Source organism: Colias croceus, chromosome 9 (assembly GCF_905220415.1).
Source record: "Colias croceus chromosome 9, ilColCroc2.1".
Classification (NCBI taxonomy): domain Eukaryota; kingdom Metazoa; phylum Arthropoda; class Insecta; order Lepidoptera; family Pieridae; genus Colias; species Colias croceus.
In genome coordinates, this window is record NC_059545.1 from 6,051,648 (window position 1) to 6,074,816 (window position 23,169).

Sequence of the window (23,169 nt, forward strand, 5' to 3'; positions counted from 1 at the left end):
CTTATGTATCTACTTTATAAGTTTTTTCAATAAGTGTCTTTAATAAATATTCTTGCTGGTAGGAACGTATTGATAAAACCTTAGTTATGAATTATGATAGGCTGATTAGATCGAGTTTATTAATATTCAAGCAACACTCCATTGATTGATGCGGAACGAAATAAAAACACGGAAGAGGTGGCTCTTTGTATTGTCCACGTAACATAATTAATTGTTATATTGTTGATACGTTCCTGCTTCTGTATATTGCGTCTACAATTTTATTAAAAACATGAATATATTTTAATTATTAATAACTCTTTTGTCGCGCTGTAAACAACCGGTGTAACATATTTTCTTAATACAATTAAAATTTCCAATTAAGAACTTACGCGTGCAATATTATTTTAAATAAAGGATGCATGATATCCTTTTTTATCTTGAAGTAAAAGATCAAAATTACAATTTTAAATAAGTATGACCTTTAAGTATTAAATTAATCATAACTACCTAGTACTTATTAGATGATGTTGAATCTACCCTATAAGGCTATAAATCTACAAAAACGTTTCTACTTTACATTTAATTTAAGGTGATTTTAATTTATGTATATTGTATATGATATACTAGCTGTTCCGCGCGGTTTCACCCCCGTGGCTCCACTCCTGTTCGTCGTAGCGTTATGATATATAGCCTATATAACCTTTCTCGATAAATGGGCTATCTAACACCGAAAGAATTTTTCAAATCGGACCCGAGATTAGCGCGTTCAAACAAAGAAACTCTTCAGCTTTATAATATTGTAATATTATACTGTAGTATAGATTTTTACATAGTATAGTACAAAATCTGGTTGATTAATTTATCAAATTATAATTATGACGGTAACAAACATAAACTTAAATTGAATGAAGATATTTTGAGAGTACAATTTAACTCTTTAACATAATTTATTATTTAACGGTAGGTACGCTATCGAAAAGCTACCAGCATATATCATGACCTTCGTAAGGCAGTTATATAAATTAGATGAGATGTATATACCGTAATTAACATACCGTTTCCGATTACTTTTTTAACAAATTTCCGTAATTTTGTTGCATCCGTTAAGATCCGTCGGGACCAATGCCACTCTCGCTTTATTTAAAAGCCGGCATATTAATACAAATAAACCTCAACCGGTTTTAAAACAAAAATATTATGGTTGGATCTTGGAGTATATCATCCTTGTATCGAAAGTATGAACAAGACACATCCGTTCAATATCACAGCTCATTTACATGTTTCTTTTCGATGTGACTTTGGATAATAAATTCAACATTAATGGCCTATCTACTTTCGTCGATTTCTTCTTTCACTCTGCATGTTTACGTTTCAATATTTTAGGATTCAATATTAATATTGCTTTTCACTTTCTCGATTTTTTTACGCGTCAGATTTAGTAAAATGTCGCTTTATAGGTTTATGTAATCGCCGGCAAATTTTATTTTGGAAGGCCAAACAAAAAAAGATGTTTGCTTCCTGTATTCATGTTTTCTATGTACATTTTGAAGTCGACCTCGTATTTTCAGTTCCTTAACATGTGGATAGACTTCAGACGCTGATGATAATAAAGATTTACGCTACGAGAATGTTAAATAGCGAAGTTTGTTACCATTGTAACAATGAACCAGAATTATAAGAATCGAATTAAGTATGCGGAGTCAGCCAAAATACAGCGTTGATAATAATCAAATATACTCCACCTTACGTAAACACAATGGTTAATTATGTTTGTATGTATCCCGAATATCTGCGAACGTACATGTGAATTACATTTATAAGTGCTTTAAATCCTTGAATAAATCGTGTTCTAAGTTCTCAGCAATAAATGAGCAATTTAAAATGGTCATGCACAGAGCAAATTAAGCTCATACCATCAACTATATGATGGATGGTTGATGTTACCATTTTTAATATAATCGCATGAATCACTTTAAAGCATTAAAGCTTGAACTACGTCGTAGTATAAACTTATGTAAATTCTCCTTTGAAATAAATATAAATATGTAAATATAGGCAAGTTAGTTATACCTAAGCCTGCAACCAGAGCAAGAAATAAATTGCTAACCTTCTGTTCACATTGTTAAAATTAAGCACTTTCCATTGTGGTTTCAAATATGAATATAAACCTCACCATTGTTTAGTGCCAAGCTTATTTTTATCTCTAAAATTTTTAGACATTTACTCAAATGCTGTTTTCGGCAGAAAGTTGAAGAAATAAAAGAGAGCTTAAGTTTATTGAAGATACTTAGTTAAAACGATAAATTATCATAAGACAAATGCTCTATAATTTCCAATACTACGGCTGGAAATATACATTTAGTATTAAATATATGTCATGATATAATCTATGCTGACCGCACACGTGTGATAATTGCCTTGTAAATGTTAGAGTAATGAAGAATAAGAAGTGGAACAAGGTTCTTGGGCATATACCTATAATTTTATTACAACTAAAAATACAACCAATGTCTGCGATGAAAGTATGGTGGCCCCAAATCCCGTCGGATATCGGCTTCTGTACAATAGCCTACCAAGTTCATGAGCGTCTGCCGTCTGGATTATAATAAGCACAAAAATATATCTTCAAATTGGGACCGTATATTATTGATCGCTGGTTATATAAAAAGTGTGGATGGCGCGCGCGGCTCAAACACTCCACACACATCGAATCATGTACGCGTATCTCGCGCTGCTCGTTGCGCTTTCGGCGGCCGCGCTCGCAGTGAGCCCGCGGGACCGCCTCGGATACGAAAGAGAAATAGACGGTACGAGATACAAACAAGTGCCCAAATTTCACGATTTCATCCTCAACGAAGACTATATAAACAAACAGAGAACCAAATCGAAACTTATAACAAAACTTAGACCCGAAGACGCGCTAGCGGCTGACAATGTCATTTTAGAATCCAATGTAGTGAAAATCGTGCGACCACTTAGGAAATTGGAAAATGGGGAGCTAGTGAGGCAAAGGCGTGGATATAATTTAGAGAATGTGAACGTGCCTGCGAGGTACCCGTATCTGCCGGTGCCGCGGTATAATAGATTTCGTCGCTGGGGCTAGTGGCCGTAAGACAAGCGCCGCGCCACCAAATGTCAAGGCTGCAGTAAAGTTATTCAAACACAGGACCCGTTGCGTCTCCAGCGCATCTCCAATGTTTGCGTGTGCACACCCTTAAGACTAGTTCTGTTGTTTATGTAAAGTGGCTGTGATCGAACACTTCAGGTTTTGTTTGATATTTGCTCTTTGTCAGCTATCAACAGAGCGACTATTTAGTGATATTATAATATGTTATATTTTAGTGTAGGTATAGGTGTTCAATATAAGAATTATACGTTAACATATTTATAGTAATTGGTTTTATTTTAGCTTAAACGCAAAAAGTGTTGATTTTAATGTGTCTAAAAGATGTACCAGAAGACAATTAAATAAAAAATATACCTACCTAGTGAAAAACAATTTAAACTCCTCAGTCAATAAATTAATAAATAGTTGTGGGTTACGAAATTACTGAGGCGATAATCAAGATAATAACAGATTCTAGCTTCAATTTGAGTAAAGGATATAATTATATTTTCATTATACCGAAGTAAGAAATATTTTACTTAGTTAAATTTAAATAGACGGTGAAGGCCGTGCTACTTGCTCGTAATGACCGTAAGGATATTACAGAAAATGGACCTATCATGTTACTAAGTAACGGACATATAAATATGACTTTAATGAGGAGGCCTGTTTGATGCATTGGATGCATTCAACTGTATCGATGTCACAGAGTCCCAAACTATTGTTTAAAAACGGGAAGAACCGGCCGGTGTTACGGTCCAATAACATCTATGCTAATTATATAACATAAGCACTTGCATCATTAATAAATGAATCTTAGAATACATTATTGCTTCCAAGGTAAACGAGCTACTAATTGTATACTTTTGTACATTATACAACAATAAATAAATACAAATATCATTTGAAATAAATATCATCTATCAAATAACTATAAGTTTTTAAGCCACGAACTATTAACTAAAATATTGCCATTTGAAATTATGTAATAACCGTAACGAAGTCAGAAACTACCATTTAATCTGTACAAAATACTTAAAAATTCGTATCAAAATTAAGTACCTACTTCCTAATCCCGATACCAATTGTCAAGGTGATCAACTCATCCAAAGAGACGAAATTATTATTTCATTCGTCAATTCTATACTTATCATTTAGTTACGAACAAAACAGACGATAGCAAAAACAGAGTACGTGATTTAAAACTTTTTGTGAGCGTTGTTCTTCAGGACAAATAAAAACCTGAGCCGAGAACACATTACAATCAAGGGCCATATTATAATGAGTTAAATAATACAGAAGCAAGGCTACAGATACCTATGGATAGAACATCGAAAATGGTATATATGATATTGCCAGATTATCCAAATAACAATAACATTGTGTGAGCAAGGTTTATTGGTTTTCTAGTAGCGTTAATAAAATTGTAATTGCTTTGTAAGCTTTAAAAAACTTTCCTCAACAAATCTATAGGAATTCAAAACAATGCACAATGGGTATCCATGAGATTTGAAAGGATAAAAAATTAATGAGCAAGACTTGTTATTTAAATTAAAAACCTACGCATAAATGTGCGACGCCATACTTTTTTATTAACAAATCGCAAAGTTAATTAAGTTTCGGAAAGTAAATGACCTTTTGAGAGTGCATTAACACGTTAGGTGAAACGAAATAGACGATAAATTTACTCTATACGAGTCCATCAATCTGATATGAATTTGAACATAATGGTAACATGTGGTGCATTTAAAATGTACCTATTAACATTATTGCGTGATTCGTTTCACATTCATGCATTGATATAGTAGCTGGGCCTCCTGATAATATAAGGTATTTACAATTATTGATGTATTTATTATCTGTAACGAGTCGTTAATAAAATCAGTCGGTATTTAGCGTTAGGAAACACATCCAAGGGATGTTGGCGAAGCGTGACTAATGGATTGATGAAAATAGATTAAGCAATTATTTGATTAACATCTTCGGAGTTCTTTTCACTAAAGTATAAGAAATTTAATAATGAATGATGATAAATATGTACAGAGAGTTCTTTCGTTTGACATCAAATACGACCTAAATTTCCCTACGATACTTTCACTGCATACAACGTTAAACATTTTCCGCCGTTATATAGTTCTTATCAACATCACAAAGAGTATTTATACAAGCCTTAATGAGACAAATTTAATAAGCGTGAATATAATTGAAGCATCTTGTTGGATCACGTCCGTCGAGCGCGTTATTAACCTGACAGTCTGTTGATTGTCAACTGTCAGATAGTCACTTTGAAATTGTAATTAGATTAGTGTACAATAATAGATTGGTTACGCATATAATATCTAAAATAATTTTATATTGGAATATGGCTTTCTGAGGTATTATTGATACCCCATGCATAGGAAACTGCCAAACTTGTAAACAATTATTTCAGAAAAAAAGCTCCATCTTAAGACTGCTCGTATTTCCATTAATAAGTTGAAACATTCTTGTTATGACCATAAAATTAAACACATAATTAAATTCATATGGGAGTTCTAAGTAAGTCACATAAAACTATATAATATGATCGAGGCTTGATATTCTAGAAGATACACAAGATGCCAGTATGCTATCCGCAGCATCGAACGCAGTAAAAAGGACGTTTACCCAGCGCCCTTCAACTTAAACGCAATTAGACTCTGAAGAGATGTCCAACTTATAAAGACTTGCTTAAAAATTCTTAAGATCAAATTCAGAGTTTACCATCTTGCTCGAATCTAAATTAAATATTTAATCCCTGCCAAGTTCCAACACTAAATAAAATTAATCTATAGATAAAACAATGTTTATGCTTTCTAATATTTAAAGGACGTTTTTCATTGCGCTAACTTTGAGTGTTTAATTTTTGTTATTGTATCTTACGAATATGCTATCTAGATAGCATTTTTAGTAGATTTCTTGAATTTACAGCATAACAGATTTATAAGTTTGACCCATGGTAATCTGTCAGAAAATATGTAAGAGATAATGTTTATCCAGGAAATCACGATCTTAAATCTCACTAATTATTACTACGCCTAACATCATTCGGCCTAAGAGTGCTAATTATATATTATTGAAGTGCGCACGTATAGATATATTTTTTACCATGTTTTCAATAAAGTCTTAAATTAAATTACAGCTATACGTATCGTTTGGCAATACAAGAAAAAATAAATAGATACTGAACATAATATAAAATGTATAATGTATATATGACAGATGAAGAAGTAAAGTAGGTACCTAAATATAATTAATATCGTAGGGTTTGCATTACGGTTAAACGCTTTATGTTTACTTATAAACCTTTATGGAACTTTCATTCTATCCTACTAATATTATGAACGCGAAAGCTTGTGAGGATGTGTGTGTGTGTGTGTGTGTGTTTGTTACTCTTTTACGCAAATACTACTGAACCGATTACAATGAAATTTAGCACACATATAGAGGGTAACTTCGATTAACACATAGGATAGGTTTTATCCCGGAAATCTCACGGGAACGGGAACTATGCTGGTTTTTCTTTGAAAACGCGCGCGAAGCCGCGGGCTGAAAGCTAGTTAACTTATGAAGGGGCTCTTTAAACGGCTCTTTATGATATGATAATATCTGCATTTATATTGAAAGTAGCACACTTCTTCGATAACTTGATCAGGTTTATACCAATATGTTTATACCGAGGAAACAGCACCTGTATGATTAAACACAATATGAATATGCTAATTCTTCGAACGATTACATTTTATACTCAATAGCTTCGTATTTACAAATATTAATATATTTCTTATCAAAACAATCTTATTTCCGCGTTTACATAAAAAATTTATCGATGTCATACCGAAAATAATTTAACTGAAGTTTTCTTCTGATTCAGACATCACTAAAAACCTCTAAAATTATTAATTATTATTTATGAATTATGCTTTATTAACATTTCGTTGACTTTTGAATACCAAATATTGCAAGACATTGAAATCGTCCATTAACTCTTCAACGTGAGCATGTCTATACGAAGATAACATTACATCCCATTTTTGGAATGTGGAAAGAAAAACAAAATAAGTAGGACATTGAAATTTGTTTTCTCTCGAAAAAGCAAATGGCATCATTACAAATTTCATTATTGAGGTTGTATGTATAAAGACAATTAACTTTGAGCCTTCTAAAGTAACATTGTATATTAAAAATTATGAGTACCTACCTACATTATTAATCTAATTATTCAGCATCGTATATAAAAGTATATTATATGTATCACTTTACTAATCGTAAAGCCCACATAAACCAACACGCGAGACTCATTAACATTAATGAAGGCGCGTTGGGTTTCACAGACTAAGAAAATAATCTGTCAATACTTCAAAGAGCGTGTACAGTTATGTACCTATTGAAGATGAGATAGCAGTGAGATAGCAATTCACTGCCCCACTAACACTTTCATTGTGTCATATGAGTACATTCACTTCGTACCGTTACTAAACCTCGATAGGTTAACATACATGTTATCTTGCCGATGCCAATCACCGGTCCAGGATCAATGTTGATACTACATACCTACAGCAGAATAAGTGTGTGAAAGTTTACTACAGCAAATATGAAGGCTAAGACAATGTTTGTCATTCTGGACATAAATTGTGAAAAGCTGGATAATAACAAATAATGTATAATGTAGATAGATAGAGCCTTTGATTCAGTAATAAGTTTAATAAATGCAAACATTATAATTATTATTTGTACACTTTATTATAAAATTATTCTGAAATGGAAACAAAAGGTCAAATACCCAGAATAATACGAAAAGCGGGAGATAGGAAAATGTATTTGTTTATTTGGGGTGACGTTCGGTGGAATTTTTCTATTGTGCCGAAAACGAGTTCTCTCTTGCAGCTTGCCTGTGTGCGCTTTCAGATTAAAACGTGTTAAAATCACTGAATATAATATACTATTATACCATATAAATTGCTTGTTAACATATTTTTCATTTATTGGATTTCCACTGAAATGTTATATTTTGGTAGCAAATTTAATCAATAGATTGAAATACATGAAAAAATTCAAACTTCAAAGTGGCGTGAATTTGTAACCTACATATTTTAGGACCTTCACGTCGTTCGATTTGCTAGTAATGCTAGGGTATTGAGTGTTGACGGGACAAGCAATAAAACAGGCCGAAATATCGGTGTGGCACAACCGTCGACCAACCGCGCAGTACGTGATCTTGTTACAGATACGAACCTCGTTTACTGGTATCAGATCGAGTGTGAGACGACACCAAATTAAAATTAATCACTGATAAAGCAAAGCACTTAATGTCGGGAAATTAATATTATTTTTATACGATGGTAGTCACTAATTAGAACGAAACTCGGATTTTAAAGATGCATAAATTATTAATTATCTGTAAATTTCTTCGACTATCATCACTAGTAGTACCACAGTACAAATATCAAGACCATTAACAAAACATTGATTTATAACAGGAAAATATATTTGCATTTAATTAATTTTTTAAATCGTTATCGAATGTTTATACACGTGTTATTTATAATGTATGTATTTTATAAAGTTAGCATGCATGTATTTTCAGAAATGTATGATTCTCTTCTTTTTGACAATACAGCTAAAATTAGTCAAGAAAGCTTAAACTAAGCTTAATCTGCATCCAGTCAATATTATGGGCTAAAATTACACTGCTCAAACGGTTATTCGTATGATCTCAGATAAATTAGTCACACAATGTTTTCTGAATGTGTTTTTAAAATATGAAACCGTCATAAAAGAAAACGCATAAACGTGCAATATACCGACTGGCGAGTCATCATACCTAAAAGATTGAAAAGTATAAAGCTCACAATAACCAGTTAGATATTGCATAAGTTTGGGTGCATTTCGACTGCGAAAACCGGTATATAAGTACAACGACCCAACGTATCTGCTTTTTTAAAATTTTGATGTTTTAAGATGTTGCAGACCGATAAATACGATGGGTGCGTATATGTCTTACATTTAATTTAAGGTACGAATTATATCTAAATTCTTAAATAATAATAGAAATCTAATAATTCTAATATGTCTGACTCTACCTACGTCCTACAGTAATTTAGATTGAAGACTGAAGCCATAACAAGCTTAAATCATGGGTAACGGTATTTTTTTGTGAATAATATGAGCGCTAGAAACAAATTTGTTACAGCAGTTTTACGATATTACTCTTTGAGCCATTGTCCTATTGTCCTTGTTTGCAGAAATTCTATTGTCTAGATTTAAACTAACAAGATTTGTGCCAAGATCATTTATTAAATTAAAACAAAATTTGAAAATAGTGCCAATGTCTTTTACATTTTTTTTATATTATATTATTATAGCTTTCCGTCTGAGGAATTACATACCTATATTTTTCGCAAACCACGCTATCCATTGGTGAAAACAGAATAAAAAAAATTTGAGCGTGTACACACACGTAAGAAGTGAAACTTCTTTATGACCTTATTTTTCAAAAAATAATTTACTATATGCAACTTTACAGAAATACGTCGAATCACGCGTGGTAGGGATAAGAAAAAGATGGCGCGTAACGGCAAAATGTCACGCGTAACGAAAAAATGTTACACTAAATTTTTTTCCAACCCGAATAAAGAAGTTTCACTTCAGCAATGCAGTAGTTTTTGGGTTTATTGCGAACAGACGCGGAAGATTTTGTTTTATAATATGTAGTGATTTTTAAAACTTTTTAAATTAAATATTGCATATCTATTTACGACACTATACCGGTTATTTTTTTATAAGGAATGTTTGACTTGATCTAGATCTAGAATAGATATAATAATAGTCTTGAACTAGATCAAACGTAGGCGCGGCGTAGGTATGCAAAACAAGTATAAATTTGACGATAAACATTTTTTTTATAAAATAATGTATTATTAAGATGATAAAGTGGCAATAGCAGCCAATTATAAAGACAAAATACGGAAAAAATGCCCGTAAATATCTAACTGAACAGACTATAGAGTATAGACGAATGTTAAGCCCCGCCATGTAAAAGCTTCGTCCGTGATCAATCAGCGTACACGAATCACGAGTAAAAAGAAAAACTAGTTTTTCCCATGGCTCCATTCACGTCACAAAAGGCAGACGTCTGCAAGCCTCAATAAAAGCAAACAATGGAAAAATTAAAAACTCGATACGTAGTAGGCAACTGTGTTAGAGTCCATAGACGTAAAAATGATGCGCTCTAAAAGTTCAGTAAAAATATTGTAATTTAAGATAAAATAAACTTTTCTTTCTTTCTAAACTAAATACGGTAGATACCATTAATTCGTTAATACACTATTAGATTAAAATTAAAAAGACATTATTGAACTTCTAATAAATATTGCATTAAGTGTTAATGGAATTTTAATTACAGCGTTATTGTATTATTAGTAGATAGTTTTTATCCAGGATATTAAAAGCGCTCATAGAAAGTTAGAAACAATTTAAAATTTATCCACGTGCCTTCAGAGTCGTTAGCAATTACGGTAATGACTTCCCAGTAATCCGTGGTACTCGTAATGCAATGAACGTTTTACAATGCGCAAAATGCACGTTTTCGTTAATAATTGTATACCAAATACGTATCGAATTGTTAATTGGTTGACTTCTAGGTATCCTCTGAATTAAAATAATTTAATTTTTTTATATCATAATTATGTTGATTAAGAGTGTAACACCCACTATATAGTAGGTATTAAACCCGTGCAAAATCCAAACAATATGTTATAAACAAAAAATAAAAAGCTTTTACATTAAGAAAAACGTTTTCGTATCAAAGAACTTCCACGTCATCGGGGAATTGAATCCTACTCGGGCAAGAGATTTATAAACATTGAATCTTAAAAAATAGTCTACATAAAATTGGAGTACTTACGGGCAGCGGGAACGGGCCAGGTCGGTTTTGAGTGAGTGGCACGAATTGTCCTCTGGGTTCAGGGGCTGGTGCTGGCATTGGTTGCCTCTCTGGCTGAGGTCTGATGGGGAGACGGACTGGGCCCGATAGCGGGAAGGCGAACACTTGCGATTGGGGATCAGGGAACATGGGCATTGGTCTGAAACAAACACTTAATATTAGAAAATTGTTCGAAGCATAGATCAATAAATAAATTTATCTGTGTCTGGAAATTATTGCATGGGTCGACGATTATCGAACATAGTCCAATAAAATGTAATAATCATGGTATTTTAATGCTTTGTTTTATGTGGAGACACGTATTTACCTATAAAACAGTTACTTCTTATCTCTGATTCATTAAAGTTTGGGTCTATACTCTATATGCAACAGATAGTTATGTGCCGCCCACTATCGTGTTCCCGCTAACGTTACTCTGACCGTAAAAGTTTAACGAAATTTGAAAGCTCTAAATTTTAGGTTGTTATTTCTACGTTCCAGTTTGTTGTTTTCATAGGCTTACAGAAAGAAAAGTCTTTATTTTGAATACTATTTGTTCATATGTGTACTAAGTATTTATTGCTTATATTGAAATTCCATGTAATACATTTTAATATAAACATTAGGTAAATAAAGAGACTATAAACTCGAGACGATACTAGTTTATGGATAATGATAGCACATAACTTCGTGGAAGGCAAACTCGATCGCTTTGGTATTTGAAAAACAACTTTTCCCATGAAAATTTTATGAGGATGAAAGTTTATATTTCTAATGTAAACAACTATTGCATGCACAAATTTATTAATTTGTATCTAGTAAATCCTACTAATATTATAAATGCGAAAGTTTGTATGGATGTATGGATGTTTGTTACTCTTTCACGTAAAAACTACTGAACCGATTACAATTAAATTTAGCACACATACAGAGAGTAACTTGGATTAACACATAGGATATCCCGGAAATCCCACGGGAACGGGAACTATGCGGGTTTTCCTTTACAAACGCGGGCGAAGCCGCGGGCGGAAATCTAGTATATCATAATATGCTATCAATGAATTCAAACTTCAGCGGCTTTCATTCGTCGCAGCTAATTAACTTCAATATGTCAGCAGGTTGTTGATATAATAATGAACGAGAAATAAATAACATAATTGATCATTTAACGACTTTGTCCATTTAGTATTATTACCTTATTACCTCTTACTAAATGTCACGCAATATTTTCTCGAAGAAAATACACACTCCTTTGTCATTAAAAACAACAATAACAACGTTATATTACGTAACATAATTGAAAACATTCAAGTGGAACAAGCCGAGAGCAGAATTGAATTACAAATAAACAGCAAAAATTTGTAAGCCCGTGGAGAATATAACTCGCTAAGTCCCTAGAAACAAATCCCCTCTAAACTCTTTTATCTATTTTCAGTACAACACTTACAAAGGCTTACATTATGTTCGATATTTCTTTTTAAGGTAAAAATGTATATTTCTCCTTTCAAGTAGAAATGGTAAATATATTTTCGTGTTATCGTATCTTTTTAAAGCTATCTAAGTCGCACGGGTCGAAATGTGAATATTAAATTTATTTGTTTGCCTATACAGCGACTAAACAACAAACATAAACAACTATACAAGTTCAACACATCATTTAATCTACATAATATACCTATTTTAATTCAAAATTATCTCGATCAAAGAGAAACAAGATATTATATTCATAGTTAGTAGGATGATACTAGGTGCTTAACATTATAACGATATCTGTGTGTATGTCGTGGCCATATCGTAGATTTGCTCATTTCATGAAATGGCCAACATAGTTTGATCAGATCGTTAAATCGTCAACGTTTCACGATTTGGTCATCGACATTTGGCCAGTATAAAATATAGGTTAGGTTAGACTTTAATAAACAACGCCAGAAGCGAATCGTTTTTTAAAAAAGAAACAAAAATGGTCGCATTTCGTGAAATAGCCATCCACTAAATTGGCCATTTCATGGAATGAGCAAATCTACGATATGGCCACGGCATATATACCTACGTACTGTATTATCAAACGTGTGGTTTGTGATGTATTAATAGAGTAAAGGATTGGAAACTAAAGCTGGATTTATAGGAGATACAGTATAAGCTTGTATGAAATTGCAAAACGAAATTATTATATTTATATTATTATTGATTCCAATTTAATGTGAATTTAACCTACATGATTATTTATGGTCATGTTCGAGCAACATACATAGGACAAAAACTTGATACAAACTTCAATTTCTTTCAATCCAACGAAATAACCACTTCATTTTACGCCCACAAAGAGACTCTTAGGAATCTTTTTATAAAATATCATTATTTCCTTCAAGTATAGATAAAACTTACCTTTCATCACCGCCGTGGCAAATAATAGCAATACGCTCGGCCTGAGCGGCGCGGGGGGCGAAGGCTCCGAGAATGTTGAAGGGGAAACGCCTTTCCATCGGATCTTCCCGACGCCTTTCTACTACGCAGTTCATGCGGCCTCTGGAATAATACCATATATGTTCAAATATAAATTAAATTATGAAAAATGACATGACACTCTGGAATGCTTGAAGCACAGGCTTGAAGTTTTTTTAAGACAGATCTTGTCTTTATGTAAAATTTTTAAAAATTAACATTAAAACAGGCAAACAGGATGCTACTTTCAAATTTTAAAATAGAAAGTTTTGTTTAAATAAGAATTGTCACTTATATACGTGTTTGGTGTGGGTATATTGTAGGACTATCTTAAAAACAGCATAGAATTAATTCCGTAACAAATTCAGGAGCCGGAATTAACTCAATCAAAAACAAAAATAAATTTAACAGCAAGAACCCGGTAACGAAAGTTTACGCTCGAATAATAGGAAATTATACCCTGCCTAAAATTATGATTCTTTTACCGATACCTCATAAATATGAAATTATGATAAGTAGCTAGCAATTAAATTATGCTGAAAGAATAAACACAAAAACATGCCTACGCACGTACTAATTAGCAAAATATAACAAATCATTAATTTTATAAAGCTTTATTGAATATTAGTTTACAGAGATACTTTCCAATATACATCCAAAGGATGTTTTATTTGAGCAAAATCGATAAGAATTTGCCTTATTTCTCATAAATACACTTGTCTAATTAACAATTGGAACAAAACAATACAAAAGTACTTAAAAGCTCTATTCTCGCTTTATTGTGTAACATTTTCCTTTTGTACATGTTTTATATACAGGTTGTACGAAAATATAAATATGAAAATAGATCTATTTATGATATTTCGCCTACACAAGAGGATCAACATTTGGTACAACATACAAAAAGTAGAAGTCCTTTTGACTTAATTTTCTCTTGCAAATAAATACATATTTAATTCGAACATATACAAACATTTATTTATAATGATATACATTTTACTTATAAACCTTGATTTTTGCCTTCTCTAGAACATTTAAACCTTGAGTCTTGCCGTGTTTGGCTCAATGCAATCTAAGGCCGCGCACGTAAATAATTATTGTCAATTGGACAAAAAAAGAACTAGAAAAGGAAATTGTAAATATTTTATTTACTACTGACCCAATTTGCAATGGTCACCGCAACGTCAAATTTAAAGTATAAATAGAACCTTTCTCCCTTCGATAATGCTTTTTTAAATTAATATTTTTTTACACTATCTTTTTTTTATCAAATTGTTTCCAAAAAGCTCTACATTAGACTAATGTACAAAATATAGAATGTTGTTTAAATATCTTTAAGTAATTTTCTATACAGCTGCTTGCACTTACTTTTGATTATTGTTAGCAAGGAAGGCTCCTGCAAGCTCATCAAGGTCGAACTGAACTGGTAACTTGAAAAGAGGTCTGATGATGTCATCTTCTTCGTCTTCTCCGGAACTCTCTGACTCTGAGCTTTCGTCGCTTGTGGGCTCTGGTTTCGAGTTGTCGTCATCAATTTTCTGAAATAAACGTTAAATGAGCAACTGTAAAATATGTACTTATAGCTTTAACTACATAATAATAATCAGGACAATAAGATTTTAATAAATTGGTTGATATCACCGATTCAAATACACGAATAACCTCACCATGCTAAATTTTGAAAATGTTTTGTCGTCTTAGTTTATTCTGTTCAGAATATACATATATACCAACAGATAATTCAAGCTTAGTTAATTTGTACTATTCAAACTCTCGTCTCACGTGTTTGAGAGATACCGCAATGTTTTTTGTGACAAGCTTAATTAAATATAGAAATGAAAGCGAAAGCTATAAATTAACGAAATATTTCACGAATAATGAACAATAGACACCAAAAATGTATACAATTTATGTTAAATAGGTAATAATTATAAACAAGAGCTAGAAAAAAGTATATGCTAGCTGCGTAAAGAATCTGTCACGAATCACGATCGTAGTGAAAAGTCGTCATTAAACGAATTGTTGCATGACGTGGAACTTCTATGGGATACAACAATAATGCACCTTACATGCACAAAAACATTATATATTGTATTCTAACAAATGTCAAAATAACACATAATTTTATGTAGTTATCCATTTATGTACAAGCATTCCCAGCATAGCACAATAGACTGTAATTTGACAAAATCGCACGCCAGTGCAATAGCGGAGACTCTATCTACTCACATGAAGTAAGGTTCTTGACACCTTTTTATGTGCGAGTGTTTAAATTAGGCCCGTATTTTAAGGGCTGTCGCTCTCACCAATGGGTGGAATTATTATGTTCTTGATGAAAATCTAGTGTATGAAACATGGATATCTCGTTCTGTGCTGTTTACTTGGCACAATGCGTTCGGACATCCTGCTGGAGACAATGCGCTGCGCACCATTGTTCCACTGCCCTCCGTTTATAAATATTATTACTTACAGTCCACTAGCTTATTCATTTTTTGACCCGTTGGAATGTCAATTGACTATTCTTTTACGAAACATATTTGTTTGTAAGTGGAAATGCAGAACCATTATTCCATTTTTCGTATAAGAAACTAAATCGTACAACACTGTCGTAAAAATCAAATCGTATTCATATTGGAAGTTCCAAATTAACTTTCCAAAATATTTTTCCAATTGGCATCAGCAACAATGTTGACTTATATTAAGCTCCTGTTAAGTCTGAGAACTTTCTAAATTGATGCAATAACTTTCTGTACATAATTTCAAGTTTTAATTTCCAATATTGGAAAATTATCTGACGCCAAATATATTTTGTCGTAAATTTTACTTCGTACTTGTTATGGCATTAAAGTATAACTTATTTATATTTTGAACTTAAACCAATACCAGTACTTTATCTGTGGTTGTTTCGATAATCGAGCAAATAATACTTGAGTTGAAAGAAAGCAATGACGCGATGTTTATCTTTTAGGATATCTGCATGGATTTTACTTTCAACGAAAAGTTTCACTTTTTGTACATAATATTATGTAGGTATTGTTATCATTATTAACAGCTGAATTTGGAACGATGGAATAAAAATAAGGAAATGAGTCGATTAACTTTAACTTTACAAGACGATTAGCAAACCAAAGGTCCTCTATATTATTTATTGGTATACAGTTCTACTTGACATGTGCATATATTACATAATTTATAACTGAATATATAAAATTTATAACTGAACACCTATTGTGTTCGTTCATACAATAGATATATTTATTGTAATATGAGATGATACTGGTTGAAGTGAAAGCTCCAGTGTGACTTGAATTACACATTTGACGTTATTATATTATATAGGTATCGTGTGCATTTATATCGGCCACATACAGTAATGCATTTATGTAACATGTTCACGTAACGAGAAACTTTCCGTATCCATTTCAAATAAAGCATTGGCTGTAATTCAATTAGCTCTCAGTAAGAATGAAGCTTACCCCAAAGCTCAAAAAAATATTTTTAATAATAATAACTTTTTTGTTTCCTTTTTTCAAATACACAAAAACCTAAATAGAATAAAAAAAATATGAATGTACGTAACTTGCGACCAAGCACACAATTATGACGAAATCCGACAGATAATAATTATCCCATCACTTATTATATGTAAAAACAAAACGCTAATGACACTTTCACAAACCCATCCCATTAGATAATAATCTCAAACATGACGTATATAAGCAATTTTTTTGAGAACAATATCATGAAAGTTTAATGTAGATTTTTTTTCCAAAATACATAAACAAGATACCTCTCCATTAAAATTCGCAGTTTTTATATAATTCTGTATAACTTAATTTGTTATGGTACTTAGTATATTTTGACCTTCATGGTTGCATAAACAGACAACAAAAAGTAAAGTGGTATTTAATTAAGCAATGATGTAGGTATTCTACAAATCGGAGAGTGTGTACATAATTCACAAAATAATGTGTTATTGAAGTACTTAGAGAAAGAACGTACCTGTAGTTTGTCTTCATCGAATTTAGATTCAGCTTGATTGAGAGGGTCTTCTTTAAGGATGCTGTCGGGTGACGGCGCTGCAGTGTTTTGCAGGGGTGGTGCTGATGTTGACGATAGAGTTAAGGGAATCTGTGCATGCAGGGCGTGCGCATTTCCAATTGGTAACGGTTCGTCCTATAAATAAAAAATGACGATATCAAGAACTGAAAATTAGGTACATACTTGTTAACATTTTGAGAAATTTCTTCTAGTGCAGAGTAGCAAAAAAGAGAAGCGATTTATGACGCTTTTATTGCACTAATTTAAAACTACATAATTGTGAAATCATATCATAATTAACAATACGTTATTTTAATGATTTTATATTGTAGTAAAAATTAAAAGAAAATTAATGGCTATTTCCCATAAAAGTATTATTAAGAATGAATACTTAGCTATTTTCATCCATAGCAATTTGCGTGCGGTTGGTAAACGGAAAAATCATGTTTGACACGTGACACAGAGACTGTTAACTCACACATCACGATTATTATTTCTCACACATTACATGTTATTTTAACATGTTTATAATTTAATGTTCTAGAAATAGATAGCTTTCATTGTTTTTATAATAATATAATTAATATACTTAATTAGATGTAAGTTTAATTATATGTTTACCAACTAGGTATGCAAGTACGTAGTACATATTAACTCAATGGTAGGTATGCAACGATAAACATTCCTTAAAAATTATAATTATTTTTCATTAAAGAGTAAGTATTAAAAGTGTATAAGGTACACGTCATAAAACAAATACCTATGGCATGTAAATCAAACATCCAAAGGTTTTACATCGAAAAGGTAAAAAGGCAAAAACACCTGCAGGTATTTGAGGATGGCCACCGCTCACTTTGAACGTCCAATCTCATCGTAAAATGGCGACGCAGTATGCAAGCTCTTACGTAACTAATTCATTTACTATATACCATCAACTAGACACTTGTTCTCATAATACAATATATTTTAAATATAACGATAATTAATTTGAAACGCTAGAGAAAACTAAACTGCTACCATAATATATGATTGATATATTTTCTTTTCAAGATAAATTAATTGAATAAGTATTTCTGTTGAAAAAGAAAGTTTTCCACAGTATTGTGAAATCCTACGCTTTGAGTATTGGTTTTAGAAGCAATTGAAAAGTAAATATCAATAAAACAAAGTGCAGAGAAGAACCGCAAGTTCTGAAAGAAGTATTATTACCTATACCTATTAGAGTTGAAATAACCTTTTTATATTGTGATTAAACTGTTATCGTTTATTATTACGGTATGTAAAGGCAAGATTTTTAATTTCATTCGGTGTGTTACACGCTACTGCGATTTATAATTGCAAGTAATTTAAAGGATGCGACTATATGCATTGACTTAACATAATGACTATTTAAAAGACATGCACATAAAAATGCAAGGCCAAACCACTTAGACCAATATGCCTACTGCCTATTGAACGTGAACTATGCATATGCATTGAATCCAGTCTACTACCTGCTTGTTAGTTTATTCCTTACTAATTTGTAAAGCACGCTCGTACCGTCGTCGTCGAATGGAGAAAGATCTAAAGAGTTCCTTAATCGTGTTGTGACGCACTTTGTATCATTGATTATAAGTAATTACTAGTCTGTGGCAGTACTACACAATACATCATTAATAGCTATAACCAGTTTTAATGAGACGCCTCATCAGTGTTGACAAACATTTACATTCTTCCACTATATTTTGATCCACATGCCATGCTCCATTAATTTTTAATTTTGTATATTCGAATATATACAACAATGCAAAAGTTTATAGGAAAAAGATAAATAATTTCATTATTTTCCAATTATAGTTTCCAAACATTTTAAATAATATTTAAATGTCGTTGATTGAATGCTGAATTCGAATTTATACTGAATTTGGAAATCGTAAAAGTATGGTCCTCAGTGTAACTCTACATTTTCGTTTTGATACGTGAGTATCTAAGGTGAGTATGTAGACATTTTTTGGGTATAAATGTAGATACTTACAAAAATAAATAAGATCCCTAAAAAAATACAAAATTAATATTTTTCATCGTACTATTATGATGACTATGTTTTTCAAGCAGTAAAAAATTTTGTAGAGTAAAAATGCAATATTCAAAATAATTTTGAAGAGAAAAAGTGTTTCATGACATTTCCATGGTGTTTGTCATTTTCTCTTTTTCAAACGGAGGTTTTGTTTTGTTCAACGGTCAAAAATTCAATTGATGATTATTAATGGTATTGTTTGTTAATCTGGTCCAAGCAGTTTGTACTTTTGGCACTTCGCAGCTTACAATTTATTGTAAAAATGTGTTTGTGTACAGGTACGACCGTGTCAGCTAATAGGAACCAGCGAGCCGCGAAGCGCTTGCGACCGCAACCGATAGAAAACGACGATTACGTCGACAATACAATTGTCGCATTGTAAATACGCCTACAACACTTTTACTGCTTTTACGAAACTAAACGGTACAGTTATTGCTTTTTGCTTTGAGCGTTGCGTGATATCAAGGAAATTACAATCAACGGTAGAACAATAAAATTATCGATTGTTAAATGGTTTAGAGAAGTAGTCGGAAAATTATAAATTGTTTGATTCTGATCTTAAATTGAACAATAACATGCTGCAAATCACATTGTAGTGTGAATGTTTACGAGATAGGATTAAAGTACCTGTAAAAGGTGTTACATCGGTATCATCTATGCTTCATATTTATATATTCATTACAATAAGAGCCGGGGCAGCGACATTGAAAAGCCTTATTACAAATCTTTCAAATATTAAAGGAGAGGAAAAAAATAATTTAAGTGGTTACCTTAAATTACCGATTACCATTTCCTTTTAAAATAATAAACTTCTTTAAATACTCCAGAAAAAGGAAAAATTGGCAGGAAAATTGACACCCCTGAACTTTGAAATTCTAAATCAAATTCTTTGTAAGGTTAATTACATTTTTTAAATGTTCATCATTGTAATTTTATATTAATATAGGTATAAAACCAAATAATCATTAATTTCTTAAACGGACTTGGAAATTTTAATGTTGTCTCTATGTTGCACGGTGCAGTATTTTAAATATTGTATTAACATCACTTATTATTTTCTCTTAGTAATACAAAAATATGTCATGGCATTATCAACAATAGAGTGCAATTTACAACACACTAGAAATTGATTGAATACCATGTCATACAATCAAAATGCTAATTTAACAAGGAGATAATAATTTGATATGTAATTGGTGGTCAGGCTAAAGTGACAGAGTTCATAATATATTCTAGATTGGCATGACACTGCATGACAGATTACGTTTTCGAGAATGTCACGCGAATGTTCGCGGGGTCAGTAATTACATAGCATTGTTGGTAATGTGCTGGTGGAGTGGGCGTCGCGCGGGAGGGACGCAAGATCACAGTGATGAGCGAGCAAGGAAAATCGCTTGTTTCCGCTACCTAATCAACGTAATACAATGAACGTGTTCGTATGAAAATATTGCTAAATGAACAAGATTAAGCAAAAACGCCTGTCTTAATTTACAAATCTTTGAAAGTGAAATGGTATTTCACGCGCTGTAATTTTAGCATTCAAAATTTAAATATAGTGAAACTACAAGTTAATTTCCTTTTTCATCGTCATACATCAAAGGTTTTATTGTAATCTCACAAAGCCACTATACCACAAAGTACATAAAATAATAAAACTTAAAAGTATTTTGGGTTTCTATTCTTCGATCTGAATTAATTTCCTGTTAATCCTGTTTGTTCATATAAATATATTATGTAAAAAATATATAAGTATCTAAATGTTTTATTTTTCAAAGAAAATCCATGATCCAATGTGTGTAAAAATTACTTTTCAATATTATTAAACACTAGCTGTTGCCCGCGACTTCGTCCGCGATTACGTCGTTTTAGGTCATTCGTTGTTTAAAAAAAATACGTGACACTTTATTTTTGAATGTTCTTAATTGTCTCTTATAAAATTTAACTACATTAAAATTGAAAACTCTGATAAGAAAATCTTAAAATCGGAGAAAAACCGAAAATCTGAGGAAAACATGAATGAATGTGATTTAAATTCTACATTACTTAGTATTTCAAAATATAATAATCTAAATTAAATGTAGATTAACAGTTTGAGCGCACCGATATAGAATATGTAGCTAAGTATTAAATTACGTTAGTTTACATAGTAACAAAACAAAAACACGATGACTTTCTTTCGCACTCGGTACCACAAACTAAGCATGTTAATGGTAAAAAATTGTAATACTGTGGCCTAGGCGTTATAACACGCCCAGGGAGTTCCTGAGTACCGATAGACGTCCGTCTATCTATGCACCCTATCATTTGTCAAACGGTCTTCATATTGAGTAAAAGTTTCAGATTCAGATTGTTATAGACAAATACCTATTCAGAAAGCTTCGAACTCCTAAGCTATCGGTCTAAGTTACCGTGTTATTGTGAGTCAACCATAAAAGATAGACATTTATGATGTCGGGAGATATTTTTATATAAGGAGAACATTTATTTCATACATGATTTCTGTGTAGCTTTATTCTGTGTACCATAAAGGTTGCACACGCGACGAAAGCTTAAAAATGGAGTTACTGCTCTGCTCAGGAGTATGAAAAATAATTGTACCAAGTTTCGTTTAAATCCGTCGAGTAGTTTTTGTTTCTGTAACGGTTATACGGACAGACAGACGGACAAAAATTTTACTGTTTGCTTCTTTAGCATCAGTGTCGATCCCTAATCACCCCGTGATAGTTATTTAGGAAATATATTTCATATACAGATTTAATATAAGTATACATAATATATTTAGATTCCAATTTCCATGTAACGTTAAATTCGACTATACAATAACTAACAGACAACGCAGGTTACTCTCGTTTCCGTAAGTTGAGGCGGCTACATATTCGGTCCTCATAACATTATACATAACGACAGCGCGGTTTAATTCGATGCCAACACCATAAGAAAAAAGGAAATATTTTTAATTGTGAAAAAATATTATGATTTACACTATTAACACTATTTTAATCTATATTATATATACATATAATAAATCTGTAGAAGGGTCAATTCTGTACATTGAAAATATTGAAAAAATAAATACCTGGGGGTGTTACTGGATCCATACCAAACCCAAATATGTGTTTAAAAAAATTTTTGTCTGTCTGTCTGTCTGTCTGTCTGTCTGTCAGTCTGTATGTTCAGGCATCACGTGAAAACTAACGGTTCGATTTCGATGAAACTTGGTATAATTATACCTTATTATCCTGGGCGTAAAATAGGATACTTTTTATCCGGAAAAAATACGTAGTAATCTTAATTTTTCAGTTTTATCCATAGACGTTGTTCTGTAGAACCGCGAACACACGTTGCGTATTAATATAGGCCTAGCCGTATTTGGGTCCAATAGATATTTATAAGATGTAATTGTCAGAGTTACTCAAAATGGAGAAATAAACCATCTACGCGAAGACCGACATCCGCGCGGACGGAGTCGCGGGCGGAAGCTAGTTACATATTATAATAAATCTGTTGAAGGGTTAATTCTGTACATTGAAAATATTGAAAAAATAAATAGCAGGGGGTGTTACTGGATCGATACCAAACCCAAATATTATGTGATTAAAA

General features: G+C 32.1%; 2 protein-coding genes across 4 annotated transcripts in view; one reads left to right on the forward strand and one right to left on the reverse strand.

Annotated features, from left to right (window-relative positions):
* Window positions 1-23,169, reverse strand: part of LOC123694293 — a 43,026-nt gene that overhangs the window by 7,900 nt on the left and 11,957 nt on the right. For all 3 annotated transcript variants that reach the window (XM_045639685.1, XM_045639684.1, XM_045639686.1), the window contains exons 3-6: window positions 17,475-17,648; window positions 14,841-15,010; window positions 13,416-13,556; window positions 11,013-11,190 (exon numbers count right to left, since the gene is read on the reverse strand). In XM_045639685.1, the coding sequence (XP_045495641.1) occupies window positions 11,013-11,190; window positions 13,416-13,556; window positions 14,841-15,010; window positions 17,475-17,648 (663 nt within the window). The remainder of the gene's footprint in view (window positions 1-11,012; window positions 11,191-13,415; window positions 13,557-14,840; window positions 15,011-17,474; window positions 17,649-23,169) is intronic.
* Window positions 2,660-3,372, forward strand: LOC123694313. The gene has a single exon (XM_045639714.1). It carries the CDS (start codon window positions 2,696-2,698, stop codon window positions 3,083-3,085), a length of 390 nt encoding a protein of 129 aa, XP_045495670.1. The 5' UTR covers window positions 2,660-2,695; the 3' UTR covers window positions 3,086-3,372.

Bases quoted from the DNA above. Each gene is read 5' to 3' on its own strand.
- LOC123694313 (XM_045639714.1), top strand. From the start codon at position 2,696: ATGTACGCGTATCTCGCGCTGCTCGTTGCGCTTTCGGCGGCCGCGCTC.